The 15,453-nt window shown below is 39.3% G+C and overlaps 1 protein-coding gene across 9 annotated transcripts in view; it reads right to left on the bottom strand.

Moving 5' to 3' along the window:
• Nucleotides 1–15,453, bottom strand: part of CTNND2 (catenin delta 2) — a 587,661-nt gene that overhangs the window by 120,993 nt on the left and 451,215 nt on the right. For all 9 annotated transcript variants that reach the window (XR_010990241.1, XM_068161999.1, XM_068162005.1 and 6 more), the window contains one exon: nt 6,086–6,269. Coding sequence is in view for 8 of the 9 variants with exons in the window: in XM_068161999.1 (XP_068018100.1) it covers nt 6,086–6,269 (184 nt within the window). In the remaining variant the exon portion in view is untranslated. The remainder of the gene's footprint in view (nt 1–6,085; nt 6,270–15,453) is intronic.

Raw genomic sequence — 15,453 nt, 5'->3', positions numbered from 1 at the left:
AGTGGGCATGTAATCTCTGTGTGATTGTGTTTCTTCTTTCTTGTGTAAATAAACCATCATTCACTGCCATCAGTCACTATCACCATGAGTGGTGCTACAGAACTGTGACAGTTTTTCTGTCATGATGAGACAAATAGCATTTTCTGTGCAGCCAGACTACAAAAGTTTTTCAAACTACCTGTTCCAAAATGACTATGCAGGACTTTTGATAGTCAACAAAGCAACAATAGAGGTACAGTATGGTTACCGTTGACACCTGTGGCCCTTGTGATTCCTTCCAATGGGCCCAGACAATTGAGAGAGAATTGGCTCTCTTCAGCTTTCCAGGCAGTCACTGCATGGATGTGCTGACATGTTCTAAAGTACATGTGGTGCTACAGGCTTGGGAACTCTTCCCCAAAACTAAATAGCTGTGCTACTGGGATACTCAGCTCTGCAGCTAGCCAGGGAAAATGAGGCCCATTGTAGTCAGCTGGGCTTGGAGTTAGCTCAAATCAAGTCAGCTGTCCACCAGGATTCAGATTGTAATTTATTACAGTGTTTGCCAAGCTAACACTCACATTTCAAAATCTGCACAAATGTAAGCCCTTTCACAAAACAACTTCACTTTCTTCAAACATTCAGATCTACAAGGCTTAAACTTCCAACAGAAGGAAATGGAAATTAAAACTACCTAACCGTGCAAACACAAATGTACATTTAATTTTCACACTAGGCACTAGTTCACAGCAGGCATTCAACCTGAAAGGAATTAAAACCACCAAAAGCAATGAAAATTGTCTTTTGAAACAAATTTAAGGTGTTCAACACATCCCTAATGCAAGGCCTGGGTTGACCATTAAGCCATTCAGCCTCAGAGGCAGCGGTTTACAGTTTTGTCATCAGTGTTGAAGCTAGGAATATTACAAGACGAGAACAAAGGTACTGAGGCACATTAATTCTTTTCACAGATGTGTGTATGATTTCCATCAACGGTAAATGTGATACTGTGATACTGTGAAATGAGTACGTCACAGGAAAAACACGATCCTGCCACAGCAACAAGTATTTCTAACTGTATGACACCCGGTATTTTTTAAGCTATTTTTTAAGGAACAAATCCCACATTCATGTTAGAGAATAGAAGTTGAAGAATGGGAACTAAATTTCAGCCAGATCCTAAATTACCAGAGTGACATATAGGACCAAGATTTCTAATTTGTATCAAAACACAAACCCTAATTGAAATATGAGTAAGTTTCCTGGCTTGTCTGGGGATCACTTAATAGTTTGAAGATAGACGTTGACAGATCATGCTTTGGTTATCCCAGTGCAATAGGGGAGGTCCCACTGACTTTGAAGGTAGATTGTGGCAGAGCACAGCCCAGTGCCTCTTATCAGATAAAATGATGGAAGAAGGAAGTGTGCCACTGATATTTCTTAAATGTTTTTTAAGTATAGGAGAGGAATGAATGTCTGGAATTATCTGTACTATTTTTCAGACTGTAGAAGAACACAAAAAACATTGCATAACATCAGTTTAAAAACTAGAATTTCAGTATGAGATTACAATCAACTTAACTCCAGAATAAACTTCCAGAGCTGTGTGGAATTTGCAGGATCAATCTGATAGGCTGAAGTGATGCTTTCACCAGAAGTGCTGAAAGAGCATTAAACTTCAGAATACCACTACTATAATTAATACAGTCAACTGTATAAACCTTATAACTTTGTTCATGAATATGCAAAGCAGGAGTAACTGCATTGTGAAGATATCTAGGGTGCTTAAGTATCTGACAGAGCCACACATTTAATTCTGCTGTACTTTTCCCTTGAGTATCTTAATAAAAATATTATAGCAGCAATCAGAGGATGCTGATCTGTTCATACTAAAAGCTCCATCTTGCCCTGAGTCTGAACACTAGTTTGCTATTTCAGCTACATTTCTGAACAACTGCAGCTTCAGTAAAGAAAAATCTCTCTCATGCCTTGCAGAAAGTCACCTCCAAAACTTTATGCTTAAATGGGAAGAGACCATTGTGGCTTCTCTGATCAGTTTATGACTTTATTCTAGACTGGAACCTTCAGTTTCTTGAAAAGGTGAAGTAAGACTTTACACAGCAGACTGACTCATTCATTTACCATGATTTTTCCTTTTCTGGTTTGCAGTTGGAAGATTAGGAATATGGTCATGAACACATGAGCTAATGGAAGTTTAAGGATATTCAAAGAATACATTTTTCATGAAGGCCATCTATTAACTTAGTCTCAAATTCATACAAAACCAAAGTTTCCAAATTATGTATCAGGACAAAAGCTCTTGGAAAGATCTGGGATTTTTTTACATAATCTTTGGACAAAGATTTAGTTTTGTGGCAAGTGAGCTTGATGCTTCAGGTTAAGACATCATTATTCAGTAAGTCTCCTGTTCATTTTTAAATTTCAGGTTAGGGATTGTAACCTCTCTGTATAAACAACTGGGATTCCTAATTCATTTTTTTACCTGAATTTCTGTAGTAAGTCTAAATGAATCAGAAGATATAAATCAAAGTCACAGGATTTCCCTAACACATAGAAAAAAGCAGTAACCATTGAAATCACAATTTTTAGAAGGTCAAACTTTCAAAGAGTCTAATGTGGCAAGGGACAGTGAGGATGGAAGTAATTTGGGGGTTTAACACATCACACTGAGGTCTGGTAATTTACGACAGAATAAGATTAAATTTATGTATGATTGGTAGAATATTGTATTTAGAGCCTTGAAATATGTAAACCTTTTCAACATGTCCAAGTTGTGTAAAATTAATTACTACAATATAGTATTAAAACCATTTTCTTTTTTCAAATCCCAGAAGTATGCAAAGTGATGTTAGTAAATAACACCTGTAATGAAGAAGAAGAAAATAACAGGAGAAGAAGGTTGCTGCTGTCTTTCATATTTCCCACTGATTTCAGACAGAGTACCATGTGACTGGAGCTGCAGGCTTAGTTAAGAATGTTAAGTAACAACAGATAAGAATATTAAAAACTCTAGTCAACAAGTAACCTTTTAATTGAAAAAGAATAAGAAACTCTCATCATGAAACTGAGAAAAGACAAGACCATCAGAAAGAAAAATAACTCTAATACTGTAGTGAAAAAAAGCAAAATAAAGCAAATCAAAAAACTGGATTATTCCCATATAATGCCCATTGCAAAGTATTTATTCATGGTGTATATGGGATGGATTACATTACAGTACTTCTCATATATTATTTAAAGTTTACAGCAGTGAATGCATCAGAAAACCAAAGGCACAGAGCACTGAAAAACAACTCTTGCCCTATTTCCTAGCATTAAGCCTTATGTAATACAACCCGACGTGTCTAAAATGTGTCCACATTACAGACTCGGAAACGTTAGTCAAGTATTCTGAACACCACTACTTTTCCCACCACATCGAGCACTGTAACTGATAATGTAGATGTAACTAAATTTTAACCACTGGCTCTTCAAAACACAGCACTAGCAAAAGAAGAAAAACAGCAGTCTTGGAAGGAGTTTTCCCACGGAAGATGAGAATGTATAAACACAGTGCAACCTGAGCCAGTAATCACATTATGTCTTTGTGATTTACATTATTGTCCTTGCCCACTGAGGTTTTGAAATGGAAATCTGAGGCTTGCAACTAGTCACAAAAGCAAAGTACAAGAGCTGCTCAGTTTATGGGAAATGGTGGGTATTTAAGAAGTGAAAGCTAAAGTGTAACCTGCACAGAGCATGTGCTACTCCAGCTATCTCCACAGAGCTTTCTGATTTTTTATCTTTGCCATTTGCTGTCTCTTCCAGCCTCCAATATGAATTCAATGCAAGAATCCAGTTACTAAGAGGTCAGCTTACACTTTTCTCTCTTGCACAAACTCCGATTGGACATTTTGTTCAGAGAGAGAGGTTTTTCCATAGTGACAGGGGAAAGATATACAAGAAAGTTCCTGGTAGTATGATGCAAAAGAAAGTTCAACCTTCTCCAAATGTTCTGGCTCTGCCAAAGAGCATCCACATAGACTAAAGTGGGATGAAATTGTCCAAAGATGGATGAAGGCCAAATAAATATCTGAAGCCATTAGAGGGAACAGAAGGATGTATCTGGGAAATAAAGAGGATTTGATACCAGAAAGATACTAAAAAGCCATACTATGGTTGAAGGGCCCGGGTTTAGAAGAAAGATCAAGCTGCTCAGGACAGTCTTTTGAGCTGCTGTTAGTGCTACCTGGGAAGGATTCAAGTGTTATAATATGCACAGTCTTTTGCAGGCAGATATGAGCTTATTTTGCACAAGCTGACCAGAAGCCATTCTGCTATGACAGCATATCATCAAGCACTTGGTAGGAAGCCTTGCTGCAAAGCAGTGCATATAAGATCAGACAACATACCACTTTCACATGGCCCCCAAGTCCTCAAGCTGACACAGAGTGCAGACTACAGTAAGCTCACATCGGTTTGCAAATGGGAGTGCACACACACTCACAAAAACAAAAACAAAAAAAAGGAAAAAAAAAAAGAAAAGAAAGATTTCAAGACCAATGTGCAACAAATTCATCAACCAGACACAGGAAGAACTGAAACTCGCTGGACCAGGGATAGACATCAGTCCCTGAGAAGAAGTTGGGAAAAATTAATAGGAAGATAGAGTGTATGGTGCAGGGAGACCAACAATGTGTCGTGCCTGCCCAGAGAAGGGACACTGAGAAGTCCCACATTTAAAATGGACATTTATTTCAGAGGCAGCTTTTTAACTGAGAGAGGTTAAAAGTTGAAGTGTAAGACATACAATAGGGTATTGGTCTTTATGGAATGACTTCTGTTGCAGTGAGCTGAGCAAATCTTTTTCCAGTGATTTGAACGTAATGTAACAACTACACTATCAAACTCTTTTAATAAATGCCTACCTTCCATCACATATCCCAGCACAGCTGGCACTCACATATACATACCTGCCTTCAAGTCCAGTACAAGTATACTTGCAACATGGAAGTTATGACTTTTTATCTTTCATTCTCTTCCAAATAAGCTGCCAATAGTAATTGTTACTTTTTCACTTAAACTTTCAAAATACATTCAAAACATTTCATTTAATGAAACAGCAGAAAGACAAAATGGTGCTTGGTGTAAGCTACCAAAAAAATATTATTCTAATTTGTCTCCCATCAGCTTTTTTTTTAGCTCTTTGATGGATATCTGCATATATCATGGATATATATCACTGATATATACTGTTCACTTAACAAATTTCCTGTGATGCATGTAAATTATTAACTAATTCATTTTCATGCCTCTGAGATAGATTACAGAATCTCCCACACAAAAATCTGGGAAAAATGAATGCTTAAAATAACTTGTTAAACTATTTCAACTACATTATATGGATAATTGCTACAACTCAGCGCTTCTGTAATGCTTTGTCATAAATGAAACTTGTCTTACTCACTCTGTTTTCATTCTCACATCTACGGTGATTTTTATAAAAGACCATATCACACATAGCCATGTAACTGAATCTTGGTGTTGCATGTCCAAGTTTGGCATACAAACACAAATAAATATCATATTGAAGTATTCTAGTTAAATTGGTTTGTCTTGTATTGGAATCCATTTCTTATCTTCAGAGAGTAGAAAAAAAATCAACTTGATGTGTTTATTGTAACTCCAACAATGGCATCTGGAACCTGTGAGTGATGTTACTTTTCATAGGCATCTACATTACTTCTTGTGCTAATTAAACTGCATGCAATAGTGGGAATGTACTGACTCCACATAATCAGCCAGGGAAATAGGACAAATCTACAAGGCGAGTAACATCTGTAACATGCAATCTTGGATGAGAAGACTGGTCAGAGCTGCTAAGAAAAGAAAAACAGAAAACCCATGGCAGCACTTCTAGTGATTGCTTTCAGAACGGCCTGAAGCTTGTTTCCTAATTCATTTCCAACTTTAAGCTTACAGCACTGAAAGTCATTGTCTTTGCTGACACACAAATTATTTGTTTACAGATGCCTAAGAATGAGAAGTATCAATTCAAGACAGAAAAGAGAAGATTAAGGCAAAGCAAATATTTTGCTGTACCTACCTTAGGCACCCAGTGGCATTGCGCAGCACCTGTGATGAATGGAGTTGTATTTTATGGTCATCCTGGAGTGGAGAGTTTTCCCATCCAGAGTGAGGGATGATCACTGCATTGGTCAACACTGCGAGGGCATCCTGGATGATTGGCATTTTCAGTGCATCACAAGAGGATAGATTCCACAGAACTCCTACCAAAAAAAAGAAAGAAGCAAATGACAAATAATGAACACCTCTGCAAAAACAAAGATTGAGTTTTTTTGGGGTTTTTTTTTCCCAAAAATCCCAACAAAACACTTCACAGCACTGGTATGCTTAATAAAGCAAATACCCCATTGTGAATGAGGTTGAATGATGCCTGCACACTTTGCAGTGGGAATACAGCTTCAAAAACACGAGTAGTCACAGAAATAATGGACATTTCTGAGAGCTCAGTCTGAAAACTGAACAGCTTTTTATGGCATAGACTTATTTAGGCTGTGAACCACACATGGAGTGCAGGAGTTTTACATGTATTTTGTAGGGCTTGGACTTAAGACATTTTTTCCTTTAAAATAACATTAATAAAAACAAACAGCAGAAAATAGGCTCTGATTTACATTAAGGCTATCATTGCTGATAGATGTGCATTGAGAGAACAAAACCCCAACTTTGTCATCTGCAATATAATGAAAGTAAGTATCTAGGCTAGTTGCTACTACAAGCAAAAAGTCTTCCTTCACAAGCTGATACAGTAAGTATGCTATTATCCTGGATTTCAACAAATAACTTTTTACTTTGTAAATATTTTACTATATGAAGTTACAGAACACTATAGGTTTTGCACAGAAACAGCAAGCTTTGAGGTGCAGCTCACAAGGTGATTTACTGGCATAAAAAACCCAAACACCCTCTTTTGTCAGAATTCGTGATGTGCTGAAGAGAAGGAAGAGCAATTAAGAGCCAAAGCTTTCTGAGCACAGCTGCAGGATCAGAGGCACTGCAGATGTGCTATATAGAGAGCACGCAAGAAATTGGGGCAAAAGAGATCATGCTTTTCACTGTCTTGTATGCATTTGTATATGTGCTGTAAAAGCACATTGATTTATGGTCAAGAACCTGCTTCTGCCGTGGAAAGCCAGGGGGCAACACTGAAGATGCAGTGGTCTTTATTTCAGCCCAGTGTCCTACACAAGCAGCTGGAAGAGCAAAACAGCCTCTTCCTCCCCTTCCTCTTGCCAACACACAGCCTCTTCTTTAGAGTACAACCTACTCCTTCCTGCTTTTCTTTCTGTAATGACAGTAGCTTGACCCCACATCAAACCTTGAGGGGCAAAATTGAGCTTTGCCTTTATGGCTCTGAAATCTTGAACCAACACAAAGAAAGAACAGCATCACTGTACACACAAAGTTACAAATATGAACATTACACCATAAAAAAAGTGCATAGTGGTGGGAGGAAACTGCTAAAGACCTTCTGAACATAGACTCAGACATTTATAAATATAAGCAGCAAGAACACTACTTGTTCAAGGCTTTCTTTAGCAGTCTGCTTTGAAGGAGAGGTGCAATTAGCAAGAAACAACCTACATTTTTAGGTTTCCCTTTAAAATGAATTACCTTTTGGAGAAGTCTGTTTCAGTCACACAATTTCATGTTTAATTATTTTACATGGAAACATATGCAAAGATATTTAATATAAAATTCTGATTAGCCAACTAATGAAAAATCCCCAAGCATTAAAATAATCTGTATGTGGTCACCAGGCACAAAGGGACAGACTTTAGCTACAGATTAAAAAAAAAAAGGCAAGTAGAAATAAGAATAATCCTAATTTAAGGTTTGGTGCTTTTAAGGGAAAAAGACACTTGTTTGAATTGTGTTCTGAATGCCTTTATGAAAAGTAAGCCCATATTTAAATGAACAAAGGCCTTCATAAATATATTTATAATTGCTTTTCTATGACCTGTTACTGGTAAGCTCGATTGGCACATCTATTATTCCTGCAAAACCTAGTATTTTGTTGATTTTATCACTACAAACAATAATGTGGTCGCTTTTCATTTACATTTATCAGCACAGGTGTAAATCATGTGCATAGTAGAGAATCAGAATGCAAATCTTTCCCCATCTGAGTTCTTACACAAGACAAATCTGTTTCTTCTTTGTGAAAAAATCCTGTTTCAGAACCAAATCAGAAAAGAGTGATTTCATGGCAAGAAAAGAGTACTTTGGGCTTCAAGAAATAGTCATAAGCTGGAAAAGCAGGAAAAAAAAATAAGAATTAGCAAACGCAAGAGTGCTGTCTAGCAAAATGCTTAATAATGTGTATGTCTACACTATTTTCAATGCACTCTAGGTTCTTGCTAATTAGAAGTAAACTCACATAAAAATCATAGCAACAGTTGGTATTCAGCAACAGTTGAGATACCCAGAAATATTCTTTAAGGCCTCTTTCTGGTTTTATAATTCAATTGACACCGCACATGAGATTCTGCTCAATCAACTGCCATGGTAACAGGTGAGCTTCAAATCCAAATAAAACCCTAGATATACACCCAAGAGCCAGGAGGTTTTACTAAATGGAAATGAAACCCTCACGGTAAGAGGAGGAAAGGATCCCCAGACTAAACTTGCTGGTTTACCTTCTCCTAAAACAACTAAGTCAAGGCCAAACGCAGCAAATGGAACTGCCCAGTAAGCCTGACACCCTTTTCAGTTTTTGCACCTCATACACAGTTTTAAGGAGTAAGATAATCTTCTTCCACCATAGGACAATGCATTTTATCTAACTTTAAGTTTTTGAGTACTATGAACCACATTAATCACAGAAACATTCAGGTTGGAAAAGACCTGCAGGATCACCAAGTCCAACTGATAAGCCTACTCTACAAGGTTTAACCCTAAACCATATGCCCAAGCACCACACCAAACGTCCTTTAAACACATTCAGGGCTGGTGACTCAACCACCTCCCTGGGCAGCACATTCCAATGCCTGACCACTCTTTCCATGATTTTTTTTTTCCTACTATGCAGTCTAAACCTACCCAGTCTCAGCTTGAGGCCATTCCCTCTTGTTCTATCACTACCTGCAATCTACCTACCTACCTGTGATCTATCTACCTACCTGTGAGAAGAGACCAGCACCAGCCAGTCTACAACATCCTTTCAGGTAGCTGTAGACAACAAAGAGGTCTCCCCTCAGCCTCCTCTTTTTCAACCTAAACAGCCCCAGCTCCTTCAGTTGTTCTTCATAAGATTTATTCTCCAGGCCCTTCACCAGCTTCATTGCCCTCCTCTGCACTTGCTCTAGCACCTCAACATCTCTTCTGTATTGAGGTGCCCAAAACACTTTTATTCTGACAAGTTATACTTTATTCTCTCCAGTAGTGAAGTCTGCTGTTTGCTGATCTGCAATTATAAAAGGGCACTAGCAATTCGCTTCCCATTACTTCTCCTAAGGATGACCTGAAGCTAGATTTATGTGGTGTCTGAGAAGACGATTCATTCCACAGACTTTGCAAGGGGAAGTGATAACAAAATAATTCTTTTACCTGAGTCACCTTCCATTAGGGAGCTGCCTCTTCTCCACATGACTGGACATATTTTTCAAGCGTATATGGATTACATGTCCTTTAAGACTATAGTAAGGAGCTCGTCACTGAGATAATTTACCACGTTATTCTGAAAGCCCTGACTGAATTGGATTTCTGAGCACAATAAGCAAATCTGGAATGTCCTCAGAGATGCCTTGACTGCCCCCTAAATTATTTGTATTTTGTAAGCTGCCCACAGGAAGGGACAGGATTCACTCCTATCAGTGATTCATCACAAACAGTGGGACCCATCCAGCTGTGTATATATCGGAACAGAGCTAACAACAGTCTAACCAAACACTTCACCATATGTAGAGGGACTCTTGGGGCAGAAGGGAAGGAAATAAGGAACTAATTGGATCAGTGCTGAATGTCACTTAGTCATTTCTGTGCGTAGTATCTCTTCCTTGATTTTAAAGTTGTAAAGCATTCATAGCAGGCATTTTGTCTCCCCATTTCCAGATCACATTAGGTTTTGTTGGATGATCTGTAGAAAAATAGCTACACTAAGAGTGATTGTGTCCACTTGCAGCTTGAATTTTTTCAGCTTACATAGAACAAATTGAAGGGCAAGTCAAAAGTATTTTCAATATCATTTTGAGTTTAAACCTAAGGAGAAACTGCTACAGAAAGTATTCAGCTGGTTTCAGCTGGGGGACACATTTTGATTCTGAGTATCAGTTACCAGTTTTGCAGACATCAAATGAAGGACTCTCTTGAAAAGTCTATGGGAAAGCTTGCTATGGAGATCTTGCTGTACAAAGTTATGCATCTATTATGTTCAACAGGTTATTTAGCATACAAAATAAAATCTTTCCTAAGAAGGCATTCCACAGACAACAATAGTCACATTTAGAAAATGGTTATATGTTTTGAAAAATGTTATAATTAACATTTTCAAAGATGTAACTGCACAAATATAGTTCATAAAAAAAACTACACACAGGAGTTGGACTAGATGACCTTTAAAGGTCTTAAAACATTCTATGATTCCTTGGGTTTAGGTAAGGCAATGTAAGTTTGCTGCCACTGGAAGAGGAAACTGAGAACCGAGAACCAGGAAAATTCTGATGATTTTTCCTCTTATCCAAAATCCAACAAGACCAACCATTTTAAAAGCACAATCCAGGCTGATGAGATAATAATAATAATAATAGTAATAATAGTAATAATAGTAATAATAATAATAATAATAATAATAATAATAATAATAATAATAATAATAAACAACCACCAGGTTGGAAGAGACCTTCAAGATCATTGTGTCCAACCCATCAACCAATCCAACCCACCTAAACAGCTAACCCATGGCACCAAGCACCCCATCAAGTCTCCTCCTGAACACCTCCAATGATGGTGACTCCACCACCTCCCCGGGCAGCCCATTCCAATGGGCAATCACTCTCTCGGTGTAGAACTTCTTCCTCACATCCAGCCTAAACCTCCCCTGGCGCAGCCTGAGACTGTGTCCTGGCTGCCTGGGAGAAGAGACCAACCTCTGCCTGTCTACAACTTCCTTTCAGGTAGTTGTAGAGAACAATAAGGTCACTCCTGAGTCTCCTCCTCTCCAGGCTAAGCAGCCCCAGCTCCCTCAGCCTCTCCTCATAGGGCTGTGTTCCAAACCCCTCACCAACTTTGTTGCCCTTCTCTGGACTCGTTCCAGCAGCTCAACCTCCTTCCTAACCTGAGGGGCCCAGAACTGGACACATTACTCGAGGTGTGTACTGCCCAACAGATGGACATTATCCACCATGCTTCCAGCTTAGAAATAGCACTCCTTTTTACATAAATTAATTTAAACTATTCCAACAGATACCACACCATTTACCCTAAAGGAGCAAAGCAAAGTATTTCAATCACTCAATATACTAGAGCAATCTGAGTCAAAAGCCATCACCTCTGAAGATCAAACTTCTAATTAAACCCTTCAACCATGCTTGACCTAGTGCTTTACTTAGAACTGGTGCTTGAAAGTGTATCTACAGTCAAGTGTAAATAAATACTTAGTAAGCCACATACTATTCTTCTACCTGTATTCAAAATCAAGGAAAGAGAGATCATACTCTTCCATGCAGTAAGTATCACCTTAGCAAGACAGCATGTTCCACATCAGGAAAGTCTAAACAATTGTTCGGTGCATGATTTAATGCTACCTCAAATTATGACTTTTTTACATAGATAAACAAGACTCTATGAATAACTTAGACTAAACAAACAAACAAAAAACCCACCAACCACCCCAAAACCAAACCAAACCAACAAATCCCAACAAAATCAACAAAACCACCCAAAACCAAAAGGAAAGCCAGAACCTGGAAAAGTCAGCTGTTCCACATAGCACTGCCACGCTGCCACTATGTATTGTATATTTTTGCTGTGCTGAAAAGATGTACTTTATCCAATAAGTTATAGGGTAAAATGATCACAAGTAAACTTGTGTGAAACAGGACTTTGATTCTTCTCCATCTGGTATGTTTGAAAGAGCTTTAAATTTATAGCAACATTCTGCTTATGTAATAGTCTTTGAAAAAAAATAGCCTGTAAGTCTTCCAATTAATCTAGTATTATTTTTCCATCTTAATTTAATTGTTTGGTCATAGACTGATGCAGAATGTCATTTGGTAGTGCTGGAAGGCTGCACTCAAGAACAGTGAAGACGGTGTTGGCAGGCTTTTTTGTTAACGTGCTGGAGGCACATGGGTACTACAGGGACTTTCCCTCCTGAACGTGAGAAGTGAGATTGAAATCTGAGAGGCTAAATACCTGCACAGAAGCCAAACACAAGGAGCTCTTAGGAAAACCATCTTCTACCTCAGGCTCTCAAGTGCTAGAAAAGTAATTTTCTGGCTCTTACTGCAGCTTTGACACTCAGAGCCCCTGTAATTGCCATGTTGCTTTGTGGAGCTGGATTTGCTCCATGGCAGCAGGGTGCAGGCTCTCAACATATCACAGCAATTCTCCTGTAAGGATGCTGAATAAAGAAACACAGAATATGTCTGGTTGGAAGAGACCTTGAAGATCATCCAGTTGTTTCAACCCAGCACTGAAGGGTCAACACTAAACCATGTCCCTAAGTGCCAGGTCCACATGCTGCTTGAACACCCCTAGGGATGATAACTCCACCACTGCCCTGGGCAGATCATTCCAATGTTTGATAACCGTTTCAGCGAAGAAGTATTTCCTAATACCCAGCCCAAACCTCCCCTGCTGCAGCTTGTAACCATTTCCTCTAGTCCTGTCCTTCGTCATCAAGGAGAAACATTTCTTAATACAAAGTTCAGTAAGACTTCACACACAGCTGAGTCGTTAAGGAATTGGTCTTGATAACAGACTTTGAGTAGGAAACAAAACATGGTTGATTTGAATTCTGGCACCTGAACAATTCACAGCTCCTAAGACAGATCCTTACATGTACAATTTAAAAGTAAGATTAAAATTGGCATGAGAGGAGGAAGTTTCACTGATTATCTTGAAGTAATTCTTCAATTGGTTACTGAGTGAATACCTATGCACACCTTCCGTAAGTTCATTTATTTACATGCAGACAGGTGGTTTTCTATCTCTGCGTAAGATGAGCCATGGAAAGAGCAAACTGAGGAGGACTGGGTTTCAGTAAGTCATAAGAAGGCAGGAGTTTGAAGAACAATAAAGGCTCAGCCAGGAGATTTTTCTCTCCTTTGCAGCCACTCATAGCTTTAGAAAGCAAAAACTTCCACAGAGAGTACAAATTATTGTGTCTCCTTTTAAACTCCAAACAAACACTGCTTCATCTTGACTACAATAAGCACATGACTACATATAAGTGATAGAAGCATTTCCTCTGAAAATCTAGCTCTTTCTTTCTCAATTACTGCTCTTTTCATTTCAAAGTGACATGTGGGAATTTATTAAAACAGAAAGGAAGGGCCAACTTTAATATTGCCTGCAAACAATTTCAGCCCAAATGCTATTGCATTAACCAAGAAAGTCTGTATTCTTGTCAGAGGACTGAATTTTGACCTATTTTTGCTGCTCTCTTTCTCCTGCACACTTTAAAACAGCATATAACTGAAGAAGAGAATTGTCAGATAAGAATGCTAGACAGTTTAATGTTTAATGTTTTTAGTCTTAATATTAGATGGTTAAAGCTAGGACAGTTAAGTTACTGTGAAATCACAGTGTCACAGAATGTATATGGTTGGAAGAGACCACAAAGATCATCCAGTCCAACCTTTGACTCAGAACCGAAGGATCAACACTAAACCACGTCCCTAAGCACCAGGACCACATGCTGCTTGAACACCCGCAGGGACAGTGACTCCAACACTGCCCCAGGAAGACCATTCCAATGTTTGATAACCCCTTCAGTGAAGAAGTATTTTCTAATATTCAGCCTAAACCTCCCCTGGCGCAGCTTGTAACCATGCCCTCTAGTCCTGTCCCTTGCCATCAAGGAGAAGAGGCTGGTCCCCTCCTCGCTCCAGCCTCCCTTCAGGTAGTTGTAGAATGATAAGGTCTTTCCTCAGCCTCCTCGTCTCTAGACTGAACAACCGCAGTTCCCTCACATTCTCCTCATAGGTCCTGTGCTCCATGACCTTCATGACCCTTGTTTCCCTTTCTCTGGACACACTCCAGTACCACAAGATCCTTCCACAGTATCACAGTATAACTTAGGTTGGAAAGGACCTCGAGGACCATCGAGTCCAACCTATCAACACAGACCCCATGACTAGACCATGGCACCAAGTGCCACGTCCAATCTCCTCTTGAATGCCTCCAGCGATGGCGACTCCACCACCTCCCTGGGCAGCCCATTCCAATGACGAACGACTCGCTTGGTGAAGAACTTCCTCCTCACCTCGAGTCTAAACCTCCCCCGGCGCAGCTTGAGACTGTGTCCCCTTGTTCTGGTGCTGGTTGCCTGGGAGAAGAGACCAACCCCCTCCCAGTTACAACCACCTTTCAGGTAGTTGTAGAGGGCAATGAGGTCTCCCCTGAGCCTCCTCTTCTCCAGGCTAAACAATCCCAGCTCCCTCAGCCTCTCCTCATAGGGCTTGTGTTCAAGGCCTCTCACCAGCCTTGTTGCCCTTCTCTGGACACGCTCAAGTGTCTCAATGTCCTTCTTAAACTGAGGGGCCCAGAACTGGACACAGGACTCAAGGTGCAGCCTAACCAAAGCAAAGTACAGGGGCACAATGACCTCCCTGCTCCTGCTGGCCACACTATTCCTAATGCAGGCCAGGATGTAATAAGTCCCATGAGTGTGTTTTCCCATTTTCAGAGCCAAAATAGTGGCAGCCTATTGAGAAAGGGGGGAAATATTGTTTTATAATTAAGCATAAATTTGTAATAGATTTGGTATAAAACTGTTCCACTGAATTGTCAATATTGTTTGCATAAGTGTTATTTGATAAGGCAGCATAATTTCTGAAGCAAAATTACACAATTTATTAAATTACCTTTAGATCTGCTGCTATGTATGAGCTATAAATAGGAGACGTTTTTAAAGTCTCTGGAAGATGTTGGAGCCTGTGGGTTGAAAATCAATTTCCCAGAAACTTAGGGGTGCAAGCTGTACAGCTTTTTACCTTCCTGTTTTGCAAAGGAAATGGCTACAGAAATGTGTTGTCTCAGGAAGTGATTGCACAATGTCACAGAAGGACTTTACAAAATGCCAGTTAATTCCTGACCTGGATTTGTTTGGAAGTCACTCCCACATTTCTAGAAATTATGAGAATTTCTTCTATGGGTGATACAAAAATCTAAAATTTAAACCTGGGCAGACTGTAGAAGCATCTTGTAAAGTCTGTTGGTGTTCCA

This window comes from Melanerpes formicivorus, unplaced genomic scaffold (genome assembly GCF_026170545.1).
Source record: "Melanerpes formicivorus ecotype bairdi unplaced genomic scaffold, bMelFor1.0.p_v2 SCAF_61, whole genome shotgun sequence".
Taxonomy (NCBI): domain Eukaryota; kingdom Metazoa; phylum Chordata; class Aves; order Piciformes; family Picidae; genus Melanerpes; species Melanerpes formicivorus.
Note: the sequence above shows the minus strand (reverse complement) of the source record. Positions and strands in the feature narration are given on the sequence as shown.